At 34.1% G+C, this 24,541-nt stretch overlaps 2 protein-coding genes across 2 annotated transcripts; both read right to left on the bottom strand.

Annotated features, from left to right (window-relative positions):
- Positions 1–7,875: 7,875 nt before the first annotated feature.
- On the bottom strand, positions 7,876–8,814 carry LOC110308612 (olfactory receptor 1052-like). Its single transcript, XM_021181041.1, has one exon. The coding sequence runs from the start codon at positions 8,812–8,814 to the stop codon at positions 7,876–7,878; it is 939 nt and encodes a 312-aa protein (XP_021036700.1).
- A 10,458-nt stretch (positions 8,815–19,272) lies between these two features.
- Positions 19,273–20,211, bottom strand: LOC110290213 (olfactory receptor 1052-like). The gene has a single exon (XM_021156706.1). It carries the CDS (start codon positions 20,209–20,211, stop codon positions 19,273–19,275), a length of 939 nt encoding a protein of 312 aa, XP_021012365.1.
- Between the last annotated feature and the right edge of the window lie 4,330 nt (positions 20,212–24,541).

Raw genomic sequence — 24,541 nt, forward strand, 5'->3', positions numbered from 1 at the left:
TGCTGGAGTCAGTGACTACCATGTCAAGAGTAAACTTTTACAAAGTTTACACTGAACAACCAGAAAGATTTTCTAAAATTTACTCTAATAACCAACCTTAAAAAAATCTCTACATTCACATTCTGTAGACTCCATCAACAGATGAAAGAAGTCAGTCATGCTAGATCTGTAATAATTTACATATCAATTGTTACATAAAGGACTGAATTAGCAAAGAAAGTTAAAGCCAACTTTAGTGTTTTCATCAGTGGAAAGATCTCTAGGCTACCACTTAGTGACAGCTGTGAACACATTACTTAATATCATTCTATTTAAAAATAGATATATTGTTCAGAAACAATTTGTAAAGCAAATTGTTTCTGAACAATATATAACCCAATTACGTGAACTTTAACAAATACTGGCTTTGGAATTTCTCAGAAAACATCCTAAGTATCACCTCCAAAATCTGTGTGCTCTTTGTACGCTTCAAGGTAAGAGTATATTTGCTGTTCCTGAAGTTCTCTGTCTGGTCAAAGGCTAGAATATATTAACAAAGCATCATAGGTGACCCCAGGTTAATAAGAAGGGCCTTCATTTAAGTCATTCCTCTTGAAGAATATGAGGACTTAGCTATTTGGTAAACCTGAATTGTATACAAAAATGATGTTATAAAGCAATAGTATAAAAGGATCAGGAAAATGAGGTTCCCAGTCACTGTCCACTGTATTTATGGTATAAAGTTTATTTCAACACTAAAGGATCTTTAATTCAAGTACTTTCTGTAAGGATAAAACTTAAAAGGGATAAAATTACAAAACTCTAATCGTACAAAAGATATCAACTTGTTATAACATGTTAAAGATAATTAAGATATACAACTTAATGGTCAGTCATTATAAGTACAGACGTAATTTTTTTTCAGAGAAAAGCTTTGAGGTATAAAGCAGGTTTTATCTAACATCATACAGTACTCTGTACATGTTGTTAAAATTAAGCCTAAAGCAAGTAAAACAAAACAAAGTTAACTTAAGGGATGTTTAAAGTAAAGTAATATTCAAATTGGTTATACAAAAATGACTCTGAAAGTCTGATTAGAATGTTAAATTTACAATACATTTATATAGCAGGAGCCTCACACTTAAGTCATTCCTTTAAATGAATCATCGTTTCACCAAAATAAATTGCAAGACAAGGATGTTTGGGAAATAAGTCCTGCCAGAAATCTGCTGCTTTTGCCTCCAGATGCAGAGACCTGACCACCTCTGGCTGCATAGACCTGATCACTTCTTTTAGTATATGTCAACCGCTTCTGGTAATATAGGCCCGGCTCCACCCCCCATAAAAATATAGCCATCTTATCTAAAAATGAGTTAATTCTCATGTCTCCCATGACAGGGGGATAGATTCCCTTGTCTAGTAAATGACCTCAGAGCATATATCCATATTCTAAATGTCTCAAACACCTGAGAGGCAAATAAAAGTCACTCTATCCTCAATAACTCCAAAACTGACATTTAGGAATGTTGTTAACAGGAAGCCTCTACATACGCCTGCCAGCCAACTACTATAAAACCTGTATGCCAGTTACATTAGACCTAACCTTTACACTGGTATTTCTTCTTAGCAAAAGTTAGTTTCAGAGTCACCTATGTAGCCTGACTGAAGGAGGCTGCCATTAAACTCAATAGTTTTGGGAAGTGATTCAGAATGTCCAAGTGTTATGTTTAATAGTTGGCTTTATAGTGATATAGTCAATTAACAATTCTGTAAAGTGATAAACTTTCTTAGGAACCTACTGGAACATGCATATTTGCGAAAGGAAAAAGTCACCTAGTATGAAAAACATAAACAAAATTTTTTGTAAACATATCTACAGACACTTGCCCATGAGTTATGAATAGATTATGGTGCTTAGATGACTTGCACAGAACCATTTACATCTATAGCAATTACTTTTACCTCCTTTGAAGCTCTGAGTTCCATGACTCACTGACACAGTGAATTGGATCCATGATCTTGCAAATGTGTTATTTAGCACATTTTCCTCTACTGCATACAATTGCACATATCTTGATATTAACAACTGTTAGTGCCTTTGGTAATATTTAATAATTTGATTTTCTGTGATGAATTAGAAATAAAAGGAAATTAACTCTGCCAATTATTTCATGTCTTTCTGCAAATTAAAACTCCTATTTTCCTCCAATCCTGTATCCATGTTCAAAATGATTTATTGGCAGTATATTCATAAAAAGGCTGCACAACAAAGGATTATCTCCAGTAATCTGTGCTATGCAAACTCTGATACTTAGACATCTCCAAACTCTTAAATTCACCTAATAAAGGAGTTTGCCAGTTGTCACGTTTGATTTTGATCTCTTGAGATTTGTGTTTAATTATACTCTAAGGACTGTACCTAAATTGCAAGGAAATGTCTCGAATGAAGACATTATTACCACATGAGATTTTGGTACTAACTACTGGTCTGCTTATGGTCTTTCAAAGCCAGAATTCAGCAACACTATAAAATTCTAATTATTGACTTTGTATTTTATCTTTAGATTATCTTATTTGTATATACAAATTCATGAATTTTTGTTAAAATATGAAATAAAATATGAAATTATGTGAAAAAATAGGCTTTCTGGATAATATAACTTTTTAATAAAACAAGAGTCTGGGGTAATATCTATTGGCATATATTAGCTTTGTGCTCATGTGTCTTCCCTAGTGAAAATATTTACAATAATAAGGGAAAAATTACAGATTCTGTCAACTATAAAATGAAGCATTGTAAAGATTTAAAAATTATTTACTTCTTAGCTAAGTAAACAAAAGTAATGTTCTAATATCCTAAGCTATCATATTATACTCTATGTCACTATAAGTAGAGAGCTTTTTAATCTTAACAACAATGCTCCAAGTAGTTTCCCTAAAACTATGACTACATTTACCACCTCTAATAAATACAGCCTCAATTTTCAGAGTTCAGAGTCACTATGAGCTCAAAACCTTTTATTTCTGTTTCTGAAGCAAATAGAACCTTCAGCAATACAAAAAAGCCTTTCAGTTTTGGAGGGCAACCAAGTGTAATAGCAATAGTCAATACTGATTTGGGAGTCTGTATTCATATATGTTAGGATACATACACACAAATAACAACAATTTAACAAATAAGCATTTGAAGGAGAGCAAAGTATATACGGTAGAGGTTTTTAGTGAGGAAAAGGAAGGAGAAAATAGTGTGATTATATTTTAATTTAAAAATAAAAGAAACAAATTAAGAGAAGATGCAAAACTTCTATATTATCAATTTTTTCAATAAACAAATATTAAATTTCTTTGATATAATAGAGATTTTCTTAGACGTACATGGATACTAGAATTGAACATGCTACAGTGATTTTCTCACAAGAGTATCTGAAACTGGTAAGAGAATTGAAAACAAAGTTTTGCACCTACGAAAAGGTTGAAGGAACACCAGAGAAGTTGGAATTAAAAACTACAAGAGGAAGAAGATGGTGAGGAGTACTATGTGTTACTCTCTTCTGGTATGACATGAAATTGCAATCATGCACACACAGTAGCAGTGACCCTCTGCTCTAAACTTTCATAAAATAAGACAAAAGATCTGTGAGTATGGGAGAACAGATATGGGACTTTTTGAGCATAGAGTAAGTAATTGTGGAAATAGAATTCAAAAAGGTAATGAAATATTGAATAATACAGTAAATTGCATACTTGCATGAAACTTAAAATTTTAAAAAATAGAAATTTATATGATTGAAGATATGCTACAAGCAATCCAAGATTTTCAGGAACATTAACAAGAATATTATTAGAGAAACAAAAATCTTTGAAGCTTGTCATTAAGAACAATAACTACATAGGCAAGAAAAAATATCAAGTGATCAAGTACATTAAAACCTACAATAATTGGATACATAACAGTAACAATAACAGAAGATAGAAATTTTAAGAGAAAACATAATTAGAGAAATCTTCATTAAATATGAGGCAAGATACAGCATGTATCCTAGGAATTTGACTCTGAGGTAAAACTATAGAGACAAAATACAAGAGTTAGGCAGCTGAAAGAACAAAGACAGAGCTCTGTCAGTGATTAATGACTTTCAGATCTAACTGATTTCAACAGAAAGGAGGGAGATGAATAATGAACAAAAAGCCCATGGAAAGAGAAACTGGGAGAGAGACTCACTAGTGAGTGTTCAGAGACAGTTGAGCTTAGGCTGACTTTGTTCATGACATAATTTTTATGAAACTATTTCATTATACATATAATAGAGAATGTCTAAAATATGTCAATGTTTTTGTTTGGTTGGTTTGGGTTTTTGGTTTTATTATTTTTTGGTTTTCTCTCTGTAATAGCTCTGGCTGTCCTGGAACTCATTTCATAGATCAGGCTCACCTTCCACTCACAAATCTGCCTGCCTCTACTTCTCTAGTGGTGAGATTAAAGGTATGTTGGAGATTTCTACAGGCATTGAGCAAAGGTACTCTGGCATTGTACAGCAAGTAGACAGGGTATCGGAACCAAAGGTCCAGTAAAAATGTGACTGTGTCCTCACTCAGGCATTTTTGGATGTATTTGTTATACTAAGGAACAAAATTTGTTTCACCACATGTTTAAAGCATGAACTTAAAAATGGTCTAGAACTTGAAATTTCTAATGGGTAATGAAACTTAATGAAAATATAAATATTTTCTCTAAAATTTCTATGATTCACAGGGGATGGATCCTAAGGTACAACATAGATTCTACAATGCATGGTATTTGAGACCTCACATAAACTGGTACTTCTATATAATGTCTGTAGTATATTCCCCCACCAACTTCATGTTGCCATTAATATTTCAAACCTAATTCTATGTTCATTGTTGCTATCCTGCAATTTATTTGTATACTCATTATTACTTTTACTTCATTTTCCTTGATTGGAATCTCTGGTTGGTTGATGTGAACTAGATATAAGAAGGACTGATCTTTCCTTGCATGGATATCTGTTATAAAATTAAACTAATATACTCTCCTTCTCAAATGAATATAATTTCCTTCTCAAAATATTTTATTCTGTTATATGTCTTCTTGTTCACTATGAGTAAATAATTCCACAGAGAAAAAAAGTATGTAAAAACTAGAGTAATATCTTAGTTTGCATTACTATTGTGGCAATGAAATACTATGATCAATGCAACACTGGGAAAAATCAGCTTATTAGGCTTACATTTCCATATCATCATTCTTCATCAAAGGAAGTCAGGACTGGAACTCAAATGGGGAAGGAACCTGGAGTCAGGGACTGCTGCAGAGGCCATGACTGATGCTTATTACTAGCTTTCACACCACTGAATATTCATCCTGTTTCTATAGAACTAAGGACCACCAGACTACAGACTGCTCATTCCGTAATGGGACGGGCTTTCTCCTGTCAATCTAATTAAGACAATGCCCCACAAGCTTGCCTATACCACAATCTTAAAGAGGCATTTTCTCAATTAAGGCCCTTCTCTGATGACTCTGGTTGTGTCAAGTTAACTGAAAACTAACTAGGACAGATATATCATCATATACAAATTTACATTATCATTTGAATATCATTTTGAAGGTTAAAAGTCCTATCTATTCAATATTTAAAATGAACTGTATGAGTCAACTCAAGATGTGTAGTGATGAGCTGTCATTCAGAAGGGTCTTTTAGTAACCTGAGAACTATTATAATTTGTTTTTGAAATTTTGTTTATTAAAGTGCAAACTTACAAACATGAATTTTGGTGAGATGTGATGAAAATATTTTCTATGAAATTATTCTGAAATAAACCATGGTATATGTAGAAACAATAAAGTAAAGGTTATTTTAAGTAGTCATATTACATTAAAACCTATACTTGTCAGTCTGTAAAAAAATGAAAATTCATAGGTATAGTTGAAGTTTGATGTTTATTTATCTGTATACACTAATATTTGAGCTATTTTTTATTATAGATACATTAACACAACTTGTATAAGCTTGCAATCATATTACTAATATTGCAAATATGTCTGATAGCATGTTTAGCCTGTGCTTTCTTGTCATCTCTAGACAAAGCAACAATGAGGAACAATACACTTTGCAACAGGCTAAGGAACATCTCCTATGAATATAAGTAACACATGGTTCTGAGTATCATTTTGATTTTTATATAAAATGGCATTTCAGAAGACTACATTATTTTGAGGAAGTGCTTAAGTTCTGAGTTTTTTATGAGTTTCAATATACTCTGGGGTAATCAATCAATTATATTTGTATTGGTGTTGCAGTAATTCTATTCAACCTCAAGATGTAAAACTTACAAGAGAGGAAAAAAAAACTATGGTTGCTGACTAAATATTCCAATTTCTGTAGTTCTAGATGAAAGATGGTAGAGGAAATATAAGTAAGTGTGTTTATTAATGTGGATTGGGTGAAGGCTTATCTATAAGCATTAATTTGCATGTTTTTGTTATCTCTCAGAATTGGATCATGACTGACTGGTAGTCTATGCTCAGGACCTTTTACCTGAGTTGTAGCATCCACAAATTTGTTTAGGCTTGGGAAACATTAAAGAAAAAAATGAATGTAGATACAGTATTTTTTCTGTAATCAGTTCTCCTCCATAATTATGAATATTTATGAGATTTTTCTTCTCCTTTTCCCCTCTCTTTTTCAAAGAATTATGACAATCCTATTTTAAAATAGCCAATGACAGAAAATGGAAACAATCTATTTTAAAGGGCATTATATTTTTCAGAATCATAATTTGAGAATTACAAAAATAAAAAGCAGTTATGAGTAACATGATATTAGTTAGGAAAAGAATTATGAGATTCTGCAAGGCAAACAACAACAACAACAAAAAAAATCAAAACAAAACACAAAAACCTGTCAGAGTGCCCTTATCTGTACATAACTCAGAAGTCTGTGAAAACAAAGATGGCGATAATACACTCTTTTTTGGCATCTTCACACCAGGAAGGAGAGAAAATACCATGATTCTTCCCATGTGGGGTTTTACTGTTAGAGAACAAGACAGAAAGGCTCACTTGCTATAGCATGAAGCAGACACTCTGTGTGCTTCCTGTCTACTTTTAGTTTTTTCACTAAAACTCATTGGTTTTTCATACAATTTTATCCTGTCTCCCCTTCTACTGTTAAACTAAATATACAGGTGTATATAATTGTGTCTTTGATTATTGAGAAAGTGGATCCTTTATGTGATCCCAATGAATATGAATAAACTTTGCTTTCTATTCCATCAATATTCTTTTGACATATTTAAGTGCTCATGTATGTTCTATCAGTAACCTTAATGTAATTTTTGGAGCGACTTGAATCTGCCCTCAAAAGAACTTCCAAAGTGAGGGATCTAGCTAGGAAACAATGATTCTTGTTGTATTGGGAAATGATAATCATATAATATTATATATAATACCCTCATATTATATATAATATGTAAATGCATATATGTCACATATTTATGGAATAATGAAAATTATAATGAATAATTAATGTTAATAACATTAAAATTACAATTCTCACATGAATGTGTGTTTGAACATAAAGACCTTTAAAAATATATTAATTGCCACTACTTGAAACACTGCAGGTATTTAACCATGTAGTCTATAGAATTAATAAATGTTTTTGCTGGGCGTGGTGGCACACGCCTTAATCCCAACACTTGAAAGGCAGAGGCAAGCGAATTTCTGAGTTCGAGGCCAGCCTGGTCTACAGAAAGAGTTCCAGGACATCCAGGATTACACAAAAAAACACTGTCTCAAAATAAATAAATAAATAAATAAATAAATAAATAAATAAATAAACAAACACAAATGTAACACCTAAGCTATTTTTTTTACTGAGCAAATATTTTCCTCTTAATCATTTTTCTCATGGCTTCTTTGGCCTCTTTATTTCTCACACTGTATATAAAAAGATTCAGTACTGGCAGCAAAAGTGTGTAAAACACAGATAAGATTTTTTCTGTATCCTGTGGAAAGCTTGAGCTGGTTCCCAGGTAAGTTGATATCACTGTTCCATAGAAGAGAGTTACTACAGTTAGGTGGGACGCACAAGTGGATAAAGCCTTATAACTTCCCCTGGCAGAATGTATTTTCAGGACAGTGATAAGAATTCCCAGATAGGAACTAACTACTATCAGGAAAGTAGTTATGGATGTAGCACCAGAAAGAACAATGAATAAAACCTCACTGTCATGAGTATCAGAGCAGGAGAGCTGAAAAAGCAATGGAATGTCACAGAAATAATGATCAATGACATTGGGCCCACAGAAAGTCAAATTGAGAAGGCTCCTCAAGTGGGTAAGTGAGTTGGCACATCCTAGCAAGTAAGAGGCTGACACAAGGTAGATGCAAAATGTGGGAGTCATAAGACATCTGTAGTAAAGGGGACTGCAGATGGCAAGATACCGATCATAGGCCATTGCAGCCAAGAGGAAGCACTCTGCAGTCAGGAACATGTTGACAAAGGAATACTGTAGAAGGCAGCCGTGGTAGGAGATGCTGTTTTGTCCTACTAAGTAGTTTATCAGCATTTTGGGAAGAAAGACTGACGAATAGCAGAAATCCAAGAAAGCCAAGTGACTCAGAAAAAAGTACTTGGGGGAATGAAGCTGGTCAGTAGCTAAAATTATCACAATAATCCACAAATTGCCTGCTACAGTAACGACATAAATGAAGAGACACAGCATGGAGAGTATGGTATTCAGTACAGGGTCCTCGGTCAGACCCAGGAGGATAAACTCAGTTATCACAGTCAGATTTCTGTCAGCCATTAATGTGATTCCTTTATAGGAGATCTGTAAGGAATCAGAGGAAAAACAGAAATGCCAGAGATTACAGTTTGTAGACATGAAATCACTCTATTAGCATCTTTTAAGTCTGCAGTTTTCATCATTAAATAGAAATAATCTGAATTATATTTAAATTAGCCAAGTGTGAAAAGTTATTTTTTAAAAACTTTTTTTTTCTTGGCTCTCATCAAGGAATTAAAATTAGGATTATGTGCTATATGAAGGAAAATTCTTGCAGAAACTTCAACACTCTGTTAGACACAGTAATAATCAAATCTTTATTTTCTTTTTCCTGGTCCAGTTCAGTCAGTGGGTCTTGGTAACAGAATATTTTAAATTAGCAGAATGGAAGAACTTCACCTTCCAGTAGTGAACATTTACTGTGAAGAATAAAACAAGCAAGCAAACAAAGATTTTCTTAACATTTACCAATTTGGGAGGGTTTGGAGGGAAGAGAGATGTGATCTGGATGTAATTTATAAAAAAGAAAAAAAAAAACATGTTCTCTTGGACAGGTGTCTCCTCACAGCAATAGAAAAATAACTAAGATATATTTTTTGAATAGAATTGTATTTCTTTCCTTTTAATTTATAAAATATAAAATTTTAAATATAAAAATCATCTAAACATTCTGTTTCATGCATATTTAGGTAAGCTAAAGATAAAACATAATATAAATGCATTAAGTATATTGTAAGCACATGTATGTTTTTATAAACATATACAGACACATAGAAAACATGTGATTTAATTTATAGCATATAATAAAAGAAAATGATGCTCAGGGAATCTACATTCTAAAATGAAAAGGAATTTTCATGAAGTTTATATCTTGCTCCAGTGCTCAACAAAATTAGCCTTTCATGTAGTGAACAGCACTTAACATAAAGGCTCTAATTAGCTACAGTGTTTGCTGTTTTAGTGTGGATTAGCATACATCAGATGAGTTTTTCATAGTTTTGATTTTTTTGTCCTTTGATCTCTAAAATCATTGGTACAAATCCACTTTAATCAGGAATGTGTATTGTTATGACTTACTTGATTAATTCACAAAAGATTGAATATTAAACTCTTTATTTTAAAATATTACCTCAAATATATAATTTTAGTTTGTTGTTTTATATCATTTTGTGAAATTATGTGAGAAATGAATGTTCACAAAATATTCTTAAAGAAATAATTGTATGAATATAATATGCTCTGGGCTACAAGAGTTTTAATAAGACAAATTCAGAGAATATTTCACATACTTTTGATGGAACACTTCATTTTAGCTAAAAAACCGTAAATATGAAATTTCACAACCAGTGTACCTAAATCATTCTGAGGAAGACATGTTTAGTAAAGAATGATAAAGTAGAGGCTGACATTTCTCTCTAGCTATTAAATAACTAGTAAAATATTGCAAATTAGTATTGACTTTCTGTACTTCGCTGAAAACACAAGTCTCAAAAGAGGGATTATTTTCTACCAAAGCATTCCATATCTTTTATAACCAAGTAGCTTTCTGTACAAATAAGGGGAAGTTGTGGATTTTACCTGGAAGCATCCTGAAAAACTGTCACATGTAACATAGGGTGCCCAGAAATTCATTGCTGATACAAGGGTAAAAATGATTGAAAATAAATCCAAACTAAATTTGTGATAAGTAACATCACAATCACATTTTGGATTAATTTATTTAAAAATAATTTTTGGTTTAATGGTGTTCTTGTTGTACTTGTTGAGTTTTAATTTAAGAAAACTAAATTTGTGATATTTTCTGGTTTTCTTCAATTTCAGTAATTTCATAATTACATAATTGCTATTTTGTCTGGTACTATGTCATCTCTTTTCTTTTGCTTAAAGTTATATTTCAACAAATGAGTATCTGAGTCTAATACTTAGCTGATATAACGAAGCTGAATTTTAATGTATGGTTGCTTTATTCAAATTAAGAAAAAGTAGTTTATAGGAACCCTCCTTCTTTGAAAAGATATCTTCAACTAAATTCTCTTTTCAACTTACAAACAATAAAGATTATACCACTAAAAACCGCTAAGGAAATGTAGAATAAACTTCCAATATGCCACAGAAGTTAACACTGACTGTGGCATTGTCTGAATCTGTTTCCTGAATTGCATGGTCAGAATGACAAGACTCGTGTCACTTTGCACCACATTATATAACTACTTGGGGCCATTGTTCAGTTTGAAGACCTGGGAAAGCAATTTATATTTATAAATGCTGTGTTGCAATATCCAAGCAGGACACCTACCTGGTGTGAAGAATCAGACTTGGCCTGTGTCTAAATTTCCTTACTGTTGAGTTTATATTTGGCTTTTTGCCTTTGGGGGGTGGGATCCCCAGGGCACTGTAAACACTGGGATTCATTATAAATGCTACAGGTAGTCCTAAGGAAGTTAAGGACCTTGGTGTATTTCCTAAATGAAGTACTATAATGGAAAGAAAATTTATTTTCTTTCTAAACAAGAAAAATTATTTTCCATTTTAACATTATGATTTATTTACTTGTTTTACATGTGCTATTCATGATTTTAATATATATCACTTCTATTGACAATCCTTTCTAAAACTATAATGGTATTTGTAATAACTATGGATATATATGTGAAAATGCAAAAAGACTTGGAAATTAATTTGAAATGTATATCTGTAGTTATGTTCATCTTCATATATACTATGTGATTTTTGTTAATATAGCCAATTGGGTCACTTGTATATATTTCTTTTTTTTAAAAAAAAAATTCACTTTATATCCCACTCATTGCCCTCCTCCTAGTCCCCCTCTCCCACAATCCTTCCCACTCCCCACTCCCCTTCTCCTCTGAGCAAGTGAGGGTCCCAGGGTATTCTCCCACCCTAGTACTTTAAGTTTTTCCAAGGCTAGGTGCATCCCTTCAAGTCTCTGTGAGGCTAGGCACATCCACTCCCACTGCAGCCAGACAAGGGAGCTTAGCTAAAACATATCCCACATGCAGCCAACAGCTTTATGGATAACCGTCATTCCAGTTGCTCTGGATCCACATGGAGACCAAGCTGTACATCTGCTACATATGTGCGGGAGGCATTGGTCCACTCTGTGTACGTTCTTTGGTTGGTGGTTCAGTCTCTGAAAGCCCCAAGGGTCCAAGTTCGTTGATTCTGTATGTCTTCTTGTGGAGTTCCTATCCCCTCAGTGGCCTCAAATCCTTCTTCCTATTCTTCCAAGTTCCCTCTGCTGTTTAACTGTGGGTATCTACATCTGTCTGAGTCAGCTGCTGGGTAGAGCTGCTCAGAAGTCAGCCATGCTAGACTCCTATTTGCAAGTGTAACAGAGTACCATTAATAGGGCCAGGGATTGGTGCTTGCCCCGTGGGATAGGGTCTCATGTTAGGAGAGTTATCAATTGGCTATCCCTTCAGTTCTGCTCCATCTTCCATCCCTACTTTTCTTTTAGAAAGTATAAATTTTGGGTCAAAACTTTTGTGGGAGGATTGGTGTCCCTAATGCTCCCCTGGGATGCCTGCCTGGCTTTAGTTTGTTGCCTCTTCAGGTTCCATATCCCCAGTACCATATACCATAGTCACAGCTAAAATCACTGATTTGGCAGTGCCTTCCTTATTCTAGGTCTCTGTCTGTTCCTGGAGATGCTCCTGCCACCTCCCACCCCAGTCAGTTGCCGATTTTCATTCATTCTCATGGCCATCTGGCCATTTCTTCTGTCCCTTCCCACACCCGATCCTAAAGCCCCATTCATGGATGTTTTTGTCAGGAATATTTTAGGTTTATCAGTTTCTTTTACTGATGAATCAGTTTATTTCATTGTATATTCTACACCTAAAATTCTCTTTCCTCTCCTATATACTATTGGTGATGCTTATATCTGTTGTTCCTGTTCTTTTCTCTAGGGTTTTCGTCTCTAGGATTCTCTTAATTTGTGTTTTCTTTATTCCTTCTATTTCCACTTTCAGGTCTTAGACAATTTTATTTATTTTCTTCACCTTCTTAATTGTATTTCCCTGTATATCTTTAAGGCATTATTTTTTTCTTCTTTAAAGTCCTGTATCATCTTTATAACATTGGATTCAAGGTCTTTTTTTTTTTCCTCAGTTGTGTTAGTATATCCAGAACATGCTGTAGTCTGGTACCTGTGCACTGAAGGTGTCATATTGCTCTTGCTTTTGTTGATTGTGTTCTTTCAAAGATGTTTAGTCATTTAGATGACTTTGGTACTTGGATGTTTGTAGCAGGTATGGCAGGCCTTTATGGTTCTGGAGCAACAGGTCTGATGAAGGTGGACAGAGAGGTGGTTGGAGAATGGAGGTCCCTGTGGGATATCAGGTTGCTCAGAGCAGCTTGCCTTGGTCTAGAAGACTCAGAAAGCAGTGAAGTTGGGAGTGGGAGAAGGGAGGCTCTCCTGTGTGGTTCAGGAGTCTTATGAAGGTAGAGGAGAGGTGACAAGAGAATGGAGGTCTCTATGGGATAGCAGGCTGCCTAGGACATCTTGACTTCTCCTAGGGGGCTCATCAAGCAGGCAAGATGGGTTGGGGAAGAAAAGATAACCTGTATATTTCAGGGTCTGCAGGTCTGATGAGGTGGGCAGAGAGGTGGTAGGAGAACAGAGGTCCAAAGAAAATAGTAGGCTGCTTAGAACAGTTTGGCTTATCCAGAAGAATTGACAAGCAGGTTTTTATATATTTCTTAATCATCATTTTTGCCACATTGGAGTGCTTCATAGGTACAATAGTTGAATGGATTTAAAAAATAGAAAAAAGATCAATGTAGGCTTAAATGGAATTCTAAATTGTATTAAATGAAGGGTAATATGCATAATAAAGTCACTTATATAAGTCATTAGAAATCTAACAAAAATGAAAAAATTAGACAACAGCATACAAAAATTACAGTAAACTTAGAATAATAAATTCAATATCTACAATTATTAAAACATAAGCTGCATAATGTTGTCAGTTTTGCTTAAATAATTATTGTTTCCGAGGAATAGGTTATGCAGTATTTTCCTTGGAAAAGTGTTTATTTACTTGATGCTTGCAATATTCTGGGTATTCATGGATGGGTCTTATTTCAGATTTATTGTTACTTTTCCATCTGTTGTTGTTTCATAATACATATATACATACATATATACATATTTCCAAGTATCATCTGCTGAGCCGTATAATACTATTTGTATCTATATTTTCAGGAATGACTACTTGGTACTGGAAAACTCATCGATGTGCTCTTCAAAGGGTGAAGACATCATTTCCCTCTCCTGCTTTTCTCAGTTGCTAATAATCCTTTGTCTAGAGTTGTGGGCTCATTGGCTTTTCTCCAACCAGTTTAGCATGTTTATTAATATTGTCCTTTTTCATTTCATGTTTACACAGTCATATTGGTGAGATTTTTATGGGTGCAGCATCTGAAATTCCCAGGAAACAAAATCTCCCAGCAAATTTTCTTTTTTTTTTTTGGTTTGGTTTTGTTGTTGTTGTTGTTGTTGTTGTTGTTGTTGTTTTGTTTTGTTTTGTTTTTTTGTTTTGTTTTGGTTTTGGTTTTGTTTTGTTTTTTTGAGACAGGGTTTCTCTGTGTAGTCCTGGCTGTCCAGGAACTCACTCTGTAGACCAGGCTGGCCTTGAACTCAGAAATCCACCTGCCTCTGCCTCCCAAGGGATCAAAGGTGTGAGCCACCACTGCCTGACTTCCAGCAAACTTTCTGATCCTCTGGTTTTACAATCTTTCTGTCCACACTTACACAATGTTCCTTTAACCTTAGGTATGAAAATTTTTATAGATGTTTTATAGATGTATCCACTGGGACTTGGCTCCATAACTCTGCATATTGATTGGCTGTGGTTTTCTGTAGCAGTCTACCTTCAAAGAGACGTTTCCTTGATGAGGGCTAAAGATCACAATCATCTTTTATATAAATTGTTGCTAGAAATTATGTTGGCTTAGTAAAGTAGTGGTTATATGTTCTCTTCCAATAACCATGATCTTACCACAACTGAATGTTTAGGTTGCCAGTACCAAGCATGGTATCTCTCCAACTGAAGAGAGTCAAATTATAGAGATGTTGGTTACTGCCAAGTTTTGTGGACCATTACTGGATTCATAAGGTCACCATATCATGCTTGTTGTTAATGTGATTTATAGATATCCTAGTTAAGTGAGACTGTTAATACATTTTGTATGTCATGCATAGTGCTTTTGATATCATGAAGTCATTCCTTAGGAGGCAGTCAGTTCAGTAATACTTCAGGGCTCTCTGGGCACTCTTTATATTGTTTATTGGGTTTTTAGCAATAGTGAGTTACCTTTCCCTTCTGGGCTATTGCCAAGGGCAACAGCAATAGAATGAATGTTTGGGGTATCCTTTAGAAAACTCTGGTCAACAACTCAAAAGAGAGCCTTTCATATCTAATACTGGGTTTTTGTTAGGTGGTTTTTGGGTATTGAAGGTACTTTTAAAGCAGTATATATAAATAAACAAGGAAAGATTTTAAACACACATTGGACTTTTAACTGTATCAAAGCCATACATCTCGCACTCAGAACCTCAGCAATCATTCTTACTCACAGACTCAGGACTCTAGTGTCTAGGAACTTTCATGTTTCATATCAAAATAAAGACTTAAAATAAATCAGCTACTTAAAACTTTAACACAATTTTTTACAAACTTAATTTATTTTCATTGTGCAACCACATTTTTAGAGTATGATGGTCTTCACTTCTTTATTTTTACAAATGCATTTCTAATGATTAGCTCAGTGGTTCTATGAAACTTTTAATTTTTTCTTCCTATATACCTCATGAATAAAAAGAAATATAAAATAATTATTAGCTGTTTATTATCAGAAAGAATTTTTAATTTTGTTGGGTTTTCATTCTTTGGTTGGTTTGGATTGTTTACACTTCTATAATCATGGTATAGATTATTGCTTTGATTATTATGTACAATTTGAAGATTCAAATGAATATGTAAGTATGACTTATTCTAAATGACATTACAACATATTGATCCCCTAGCAAGATATATAGATTAATACTGTATAGGTCTTAAAATTGACTCAAGTATCTCTCACTAATTATCCTGCAGGATTTACAATGCAGGTGCTGTTTTTAGTACAGTGGGTCCCAGTTATTTCAAAAAAAAAAAAAAAAAAAAGGTTTCAGTTCAGCTTATTGATATATTTTATTATCTTGCTTATTTAGAACCCCAAAACTACAAAAAATGATGCAAAAATATAAATCAAAACGAGGTGAATCCTGCTGCCTTCACCAATTTCTATGGGAGCAGAAGGCATGTTTCATAAGTGACACATTAAATCTTAGCCTTTCTGGGCAGAAGATAACTAGATATCATTTTGTAATACCATGTTAAATACTATGTTAGAATTGTCACTTATATTATGATTAAACCTCAGACAAAGTGTCACAGTTGAAGAGGATTAAATGATTAAAATAGATAATCATATCTATATGGCAATGAATTGGAATTATAACAGTAACTTTATTTTCAAACAGTAATTGTTATTTAATTATGTAAAGTGGCCTTAATGCCCATTTGGCTTAGCTTAACACGTTGGTTTTTGTGTGTATGTGTGTGTGTGCATGTGTGTGAGTGCATGCATGTGTGTGTATATATGTGTGTGTTTGTAGAAACAAAACATATTTGATGTTTATGTAGAAAAGAGATAAAAATGGACTTAAAGCAAAGAAGTACAAATTTATAAGTTGTCTTCCTTTTGCATTTTGGCAAGTCCACCAGATTAAAATCTCAACACATAATCTTTACTCTTAAAATTGTATCTAAATTATAGAGTTGAATATGGTATAATCAAATAAGTGAATTTAGCTTACAAGTAAAAGAAAAAAACAATTCAACATCTCAACCTATTTAAGAACTTAGTGACTATCAATGGCTTCTCTATGTGTACTTCAAATACTAAAACAACACAAAAAGTTCTTATTTTTAAAATGATGCATGAATTCAGCAAATGACACAGGTTTCAAGTAGCAGGGTTGAAATTGAAATCTATCCTCACATATAAAGAATCAGTCACAGAGCCCTTGAAATAGATATATGAGTGAGATCATTAATATAGTATTGTGAGACAAATTCAGATCTTTTCTCTGTTATACATTTGCCTTGGTGCAAATGGAACCATTCCTTGAGTAAACTTCTGATTCAAAAACTGTAATGTACTCAATACTAAAAGTTTGTCTTTGCTTTTTCAGGGACTTAAAATGTTCTCAAGAACTTCATAGCATCCCAAAGGCATTCTATTTCCTGAGCTTTGTAATGAATAATGATATAACAAAGAACGCAGAACATATTATTTCCGAATAACCTAGCAACAGAACCAACACAAATCTTTGCTTAGTATTGTAACACATTCCTTGGGCTTCAAACACTAACAGAAAACAAACTTGTGAACAGAAACACTAGTGGATCTTATATTTTGAAGAGGAGAGTGAGACATAGCAATTTCCATTTCTGTCTTATCACCATTGTGTAACAGAAATAACATCAAGTAAAATTATTGCCACTCGTATAGTTTCTTAGAGTTTTTATCATCTAGTTTGTATCTACTGGTGGAGAGTTTTCTGGTCATGGACTTTACCTTAAATGGTATCTTGAGAGAAACAGTAAACAGTAATGTTTCAAAATGTCTTACATATGTATTTAAATAAGAAGTGTTCTCACTCTTTAAACCCACAGCTAATATTCTATAAAGCATATGTCTCAATTGTCTTTACCAAAAACAAGTCATGGGTGATTTTTTCATGAGATTAATAACAAAATAGGAAGTAGGAAAGCTAAGACAGGAAGATCTCTATGGGATCTGAAATACATTGGGCTAATGTCTTAATCAGGGTTTCTATTCCTGCACAAATCATTATGACCATGAAGCAAGCTGGAAAGGAAAGGGTTTACTCAGCTTACACTTCCAAATTGCTGTTCATCACTAAGGAAAGTCAGGACTGAAACTCAGGCAGATCAGGAAGCAGGAGCTGATACAGAGTCCATAGTAGGATTTTACTTACTGGCTTGCTTTCCCTGACTTGCTCAGCTTGCTTTCTTATAGGACCCAAGATTACCAGCTCAGGGATGGCACCACCCACAGTGGGCCCTCCCACCCTTGATTACTAATTGAGAAAATGCCTTACAGCTGGATCTCATGGAGGCATTTTCTTGAGGGAGGCTCCTTTCTCTATGATAACCCCAGCTTTTGTCAAGTTGACACACAAAACCAGCCAGTACAGCTAGTATTTATTTCCAAGCTCACCTGTCCTACAGAAGAATGTCTCTATATATTAAGGAAATTTATTGTAATGGCTTACAGTCTGTAGTCTAACTAATCCAAAATGGGCATCTGTGAATGGGAAGTCCAAGAATCTAGTAGTTCCTCATTCCCACTAGGTTAGTTGTTTAAGCAAGTTTTCTGTAGAAGTAGGTTCCAACAGATGTGCTGGTAATAAGTGCAAGCAGTAGAAGATTGAATCTTCTTTCTTCCAATGTCCTTATGTAGGTCTCCAGCAGAAGGTGTTGCTCTGGTTAAAGGTGTGTACCAATATACCTAGATCTAAAACTTTCTTCGTCCCAGGTTGACTTTGAACTCAGAGATCTGCTTTTCTGTCTCCTGCAACTAAAGTCATGGGATACTTTGCCTGAACCTAAAATTTTCATGGTCACTATGCCTCAAGATCTTCATGTCAAGATACAGGTCAGAAGCCTGTCTTCCAGCCTCAAGATCTACATAAGGGGTATATCTTCTATTTCTGGATTGTAGTTCATTCCAGATGTAATCAAATTGACCATCTGGAGTAGCTATCACAAACTCGTTAGATTTTTTTTAAAATCATGATTAGAGATATCAAAATTGTATAGCTGTCCAAAATCATTTGAATAGAATATATCTGAGCTTCTACAACAAAAAAGATTTATAGAATTCTTCTCAGATTCAGTGCATCAATTTCTGAAAATGGACCTAAAATAAATCTATTCTATTAGGTGTCTTCACACCAAGAAAGAAATTCATACTAATCCATTTACTGAATATGCCAGTTCCAGATATTTTTGTTTTGAGGAATAATTTGTTTATACCGATCAAAACAAGAGAGGCATTTTCATTTTGTGAAATTAATTATTCTGATCTTTTTGGCATGTATAAATAAATAGTTGTCTCTATATGTTTATATATAATTTCACTTCACATAAGACATGTTACTAATGTTTCAGTAATTTTTGTAGAGATTTTAGTATAAGCTTTAATTTGGAAATACAACACAGTATTTGTAATCAGGGAACATTATCTTTGGATGCACATTTTTATCATTATAAGACTTAGTACTCAAACTAAACAAAACCCATAGTTCCTGTGGGCTGAAACTTCATTTGATTACATGAATCAGTGTCCTAAGTCATATTCTCAGAAACACACTGTGATATTTTAATGCAGAGAATGTTTGATCTCTATAACTCTTTTCACAGCATCTTTTACTTCTTTGTTCCTTAAACTGTAAATCAATGGATTCAACATGGGAATAACCAGTGTATAGAATACAGATACCACCTTCTCTTGTTCTAAGGAGTACTGAGAGCTTGGTTGAATATAACTGAAACTGATAGAACCATAAAATAAAGTAACAGCTGTCAGATGGGATGCACAGGTAGAGAAGGCTTTGTGTCTGCCTGCTGCTGAACGAATCCTCAGAATAGCAGCAACAATGAAGATATAAGAGAGAACCACAGTCAAAAGTGTAGTTATGGCAATGACTCCAGAGAACACCAAAAGCAGCAGTTCATTCATGGAGGTGTCAGAACAGGAAAGCTTCAGCAGGGGAGGAAGGTCACAGAAGAAGTGGCTGATGACATTAGGCCCACAGAAGGACAATTTTATTAAGCCAATTGTATGTGTTAATGATGTGATAGTACCTCCTAAGCATGATCCCAACACTAGCAGAACACATATTAATTTTGTCATAACCACTGTGTAAGTTAGAGGGTTTACAATGGCCACATAACGGTCAAAAGCCATTGCAGCCAGCAGAAAGCCCTCTGTGGTAAGGAGTGATGCAAATAAAAAATATTGCAGGATGCATGCAGAAAATGAGATGGTCTCTCTTTCAACAAAGAAGTTCAGTAGCAATGTGGGTGCAAATACTGATGAATAACAGGCATCAACAAATGACAGAGAACGAAGGAAGTGGTACATTGGTGTGTGGAGTTTAGGAGTTATGTGGATTAACATAAACATTCCCAGATTCCCCACCAAGGAAATGACATAGATCAAAAGGAACAATATAAAGAGAAACACCTTAAGTTCATCACGATCAGTCAGTCCCAAAAGGATAAATTCAGTAACAAATGTGAAGTTGACATCTGCCATGTAATTGTATGTCTTGGTACCTGCTAATGACAGGATATTCAGATAAATTTGTAGCAATATGAGAATATCAGTAGCTAGAGAACTGTAAAATCTCTACCCTGATTTTCCTACTTATAAGCATACAGATAAAAAAAAGTCTAGATTTTTTTCAAAAAACACTGTTTATTTGATTTTTAATATTAAGTTCCATTAGTAAAGATGCTAAATTATTCGCTGAAAATTGTGTTTAAGTATAATATTTATGGCACCTCCCCATGAATGCTAAAAAGGGGAAATTCTAGTTTATAAGATCATAACAATTGATAGTGAAAATATAATCTTTGTTTACATTGAAGTATTCCTTTATAGTTTTTGAAAGTGTTAAAACAACCAGTATGAAACACACGAAGACACATAATTTGTAAAATATTGTTGAGGAATTTTATTCTAGCAGTGTGGCTACGATGGCAAGAGAAGACATCCAAAGGTTTTCTAGGTCTATGTGACCAAGCTGTAATGATACATCTTCAATTCCTCTAGCTGGAATACAAACACTCCCTTACTACAAACTTTTAATCCCAAACAACAAAGGCAAAGATAGTTTGTAGAAAGAATGTGACTCTAGTTGAGGGGCAAACAAAGTGATAAATCAGAGAATAATTTGACATAAGGAGTCAGATATGGGATCTGTGCAACTCTAATGAAAACAGATCTGAAAGAGGTGATGTAAAGAAGCAAAGGTAATGAGAAAGAGAAAAAGGGAGAGGGGGAAGGCAGTTTTACTGGGACAAGTATACAGACATAGCTTGGAAATAGAATAAGCCAGACACAGATTGAAACAGACCAAAGAAGAAAATCAGGAGCCAGAAGAGTAAAACAGATTACCAGAGGTAGTTTGATGCCAAACAGAGCAATTTAGTCAGAAGCCTAAAGAAGACAGTTTGAACCAGTCAACTTAGAGAGTTTGGGCCAGAACAGGTGAGTTGATCCTGCTAGCCAGAGTTCAGCAAAAGCTAGAAAGGATGAGTTTATTTAGTAGAAAGCCTCCAAGGCAACAACCATTTCTGAAAAATAAAATTACTTTTACAAAATATGGTACCCTTGAGAAGCATTAGAACATGGAGATGTACTTTTGTTGAATGCCCAAGAACTTGCTCTCTCTCTCTCTCTCTCTCTCTCTCTCTCTCTCTCTCTCTCTCTCTCACACACACACACACACACACACACACACACACACACACACACACANTCTCTCTCTCTCTCTCTCTCTCTCTCTCTCTCTCTCTCTCTCACACACACACACACACACACACACACACACACACACACACACACACATACACATACACATACACACACAAGGATACAGACATACTCACTCACAATATTGTATTTTGACCACATTCTGTTTAAGAACTGAGCATGGCCTTAGAATTTCAAAAGCTCAATGTAGGCCCAATGTCTGTCTCTTTATGTTGCCTATGGATCCAGATGTAGAACTCTCAGCTATATCTCCAATACCATTTCTGTCTGCATGTGATCATCCAATAGAAATGGACTAAACTTCTGAAACTATAAATGCTTTCCTTTAAAAAAAAATCAAAAAGTCATTACCTATTCTGTGTATGTGAGTATGATGTGAGGTCATGTGGGTTTGTTGTCATTGTTGTTGTTTTATGCATGAAATTTAAGGCTTATACTACTGAGCCACCTAAATGATGTATTTGTGTGTTGTTTAAGTCTATATACAGGTGGCATGCATGCATGTATGTATATTTAACTGTTACAAGTTGACAGTACTTAGAAAAAACAATTTCTTCAATAACTCTTAGTTTGAAAAGTCTAGTTTCAGAGAGTACTACTAAAGGATATTTGATGTGAAATGTAAAGCACTGTGAAAACTGCTGATTGATTTCAATGGAAATATTATTCATATACTTGGTATCATTAGTTTTAACTCTTGAAATTTTAGCCCTTACAATGAAACAAACCTTTAGGATATACATGTACTTAATGGCAAATTCTCTTTGCTAACAAGACAAAGCCAGTTTTTAGAGTAGGGAGAATTTGAATCCATAACAAATGCATATCTGTCTGTACATACAGTGTGCTTCCTCTGAAACATTTAACTTTATTTTACATTTATATTGCAAACCCAGAGAACATAAAATACATATGAGGCATGTATTATAAGAAGTAAATTTCATTTTGTTAGCTAGAATGGTTTGAGATTCTTATTTTATGAGTTGCATAAAATTTGAGAAAGAAATGAACACACCATTTGCCTCATTCTGCATCATATTCTATATATTTGTCCACAGTGATATGTAGTGGCTTCCTTAAACTGCCTTAAAATTAACTCAAGTATTGTAACACTTTATTTGTCATTATCTTTATCTTGCTTACTTAGAAACAGAGCCATGACAGAGTATTGTAATTTAAGCAGAGAAAACACAACATATTTTGAAACCATATCATGGAGACCAACCCAGAAGTTCTCATCAGCCCTTCCAGAAGAGACCCATTGAACTTAACTGGCTTTTGCTACCTCTAGCTTCATCATTTGATCATTTTGTAATTACAATAACTTATAGTATGTGTAATACTAAAAAATGTACTGTATTGCAAGTACAGTAAACTAAAATAATAAAAACAACAAGATAATTATATCACTTCTAGATTATAGTGATATTTGAATGGCAGTGTTAAGTATAAAAAAATAAATTTCATTTATTTTTCCTTTGTCTTAGCATTGGAAGTTATATGATAAAAACAATATTTAGGTTATAAAAGAGAACTCTATACAAGAAGAAAATTTGTAAGTTACAACTTTCTTTTTTTGCTGTGATCTTTATCAGTTTAAAATTAGAACCTATTTTCTTAATCACTAAATATGTATGTAATTATCAAATAAGGAGATTTATTTTATTAATAAAAGGATAAATACACATGTCCCTATTTAAGAAATTTATAATTGCCCATTGGCTGATTTCTCTATAATTCACCGTATAATGTTCTATTAAAAAAAACAGAATACTAATATTTCTTACTTTTTAAATGATGCACAAATTCAGCAAATGAGAGTAGTGACACGTAGAAGGGATGATGCTGAGACTTATCATTACATATAGGAGAATAAAATGCATAGAGCCCTTGTAATGACAATATGAGGGAGAACATTAAATTCATGTCAGAATACATATTGAAATACCACATTCTCTTATATATTTGCCTGGATTAAAAACAACTCATCCCTAGAGTTCATTTCTTACTCAAAGACTGTGATATGCTCATTACTAAGATTCTCAGCATTTCTCTAGGGTTTTAAGAAACCATCTAGTAGTTAATGGATCCCTCAAGACATTCTATTTGCTGAATTTTGTAATGAATAAAGTATAGTTAAAGGAATCACATATAATTTCTGAATAAACCTGTAACCATGAGTCAAAGAAACAAACAAAAATACCAAAAGACCCTCAGTTATCAACAGCATAGAAAGACATTCTAAAGTATATTTCCTTTTTTTTTTCAATTTTTATTAGATATTTCCTTCATTTACATTTCAAATGCTATCCTGAAAGCCCCCTATACACACTCCCCAGCCCTGTTCCCCTAGCCACCCACTCCCACTTCTTGGCCCTGGTGTTCCTCTGTACTGGGGCATATAAAGTTTGCAAGACCAAGGGGCCTGTCTTCCCAATGTTGGCCGACTAGGCCATCTTCTGCTACATCTGCAGCTAGTGACAGAAGCTCAAGGAGTACTAATTAGTTCATAATTTTGTTCAACCTATAGGGTTTCAGACCCCTTCAGCTCCATGGATACTTTCTCAAGCTCCTCCATTGGGGGCCCTATATTCCATCCTATAGATGACTGTGAGTATCCATTTCTGTCTTTGCCAGGCACTGGCATAGCCTCACAAGATACATCAATATCAGGGTCCTTTCAACAAAATTTTGCTGGCATATGCAATAGTGTCTGCATTTGGTGGTTGTTTATGGAATGGATCCCCGGGTTGGGTAATCTCTGGATGGTCCATCTGTTCATCTTAGCTCCAAACTTTGTAACTCCTTCCATGGGTATTTTGTTCCCTATTTTAGGGAGTAATGAAGTATCCACGTGTTGGTCTTCCTTCTTCTTGATTTTCTTGTGTTTTACAAATTGTATCTTGGGTATTCTAGGTTTCTGGGCTTATATGCACTTATCAATGAGTACATATCAAGTGACTTCTTTTGTGATTGGGTTACCTCACTCAGGATGATATCCTCCAGATACATCCATTTGCATAGGAATTTCATAAATTCATTGATTTTTTTCTTTTTTTTAATTAGGTATTTTCCTCATTTACATTTC

Source organism: Mus caroli, chromosome 2 (assembly GCF_900094665.2).
Source record: "Mus caroli chromosome 2, CAROLI_EIJ_v1.1, whole genome shotgun sequence".
Taxonomy (NCBI): domain Eukaryota; kingdom Metazoa; phylum Chordata; class Mammalia; order Rodentia; family Muridae; genus Mus; species Mus caroli.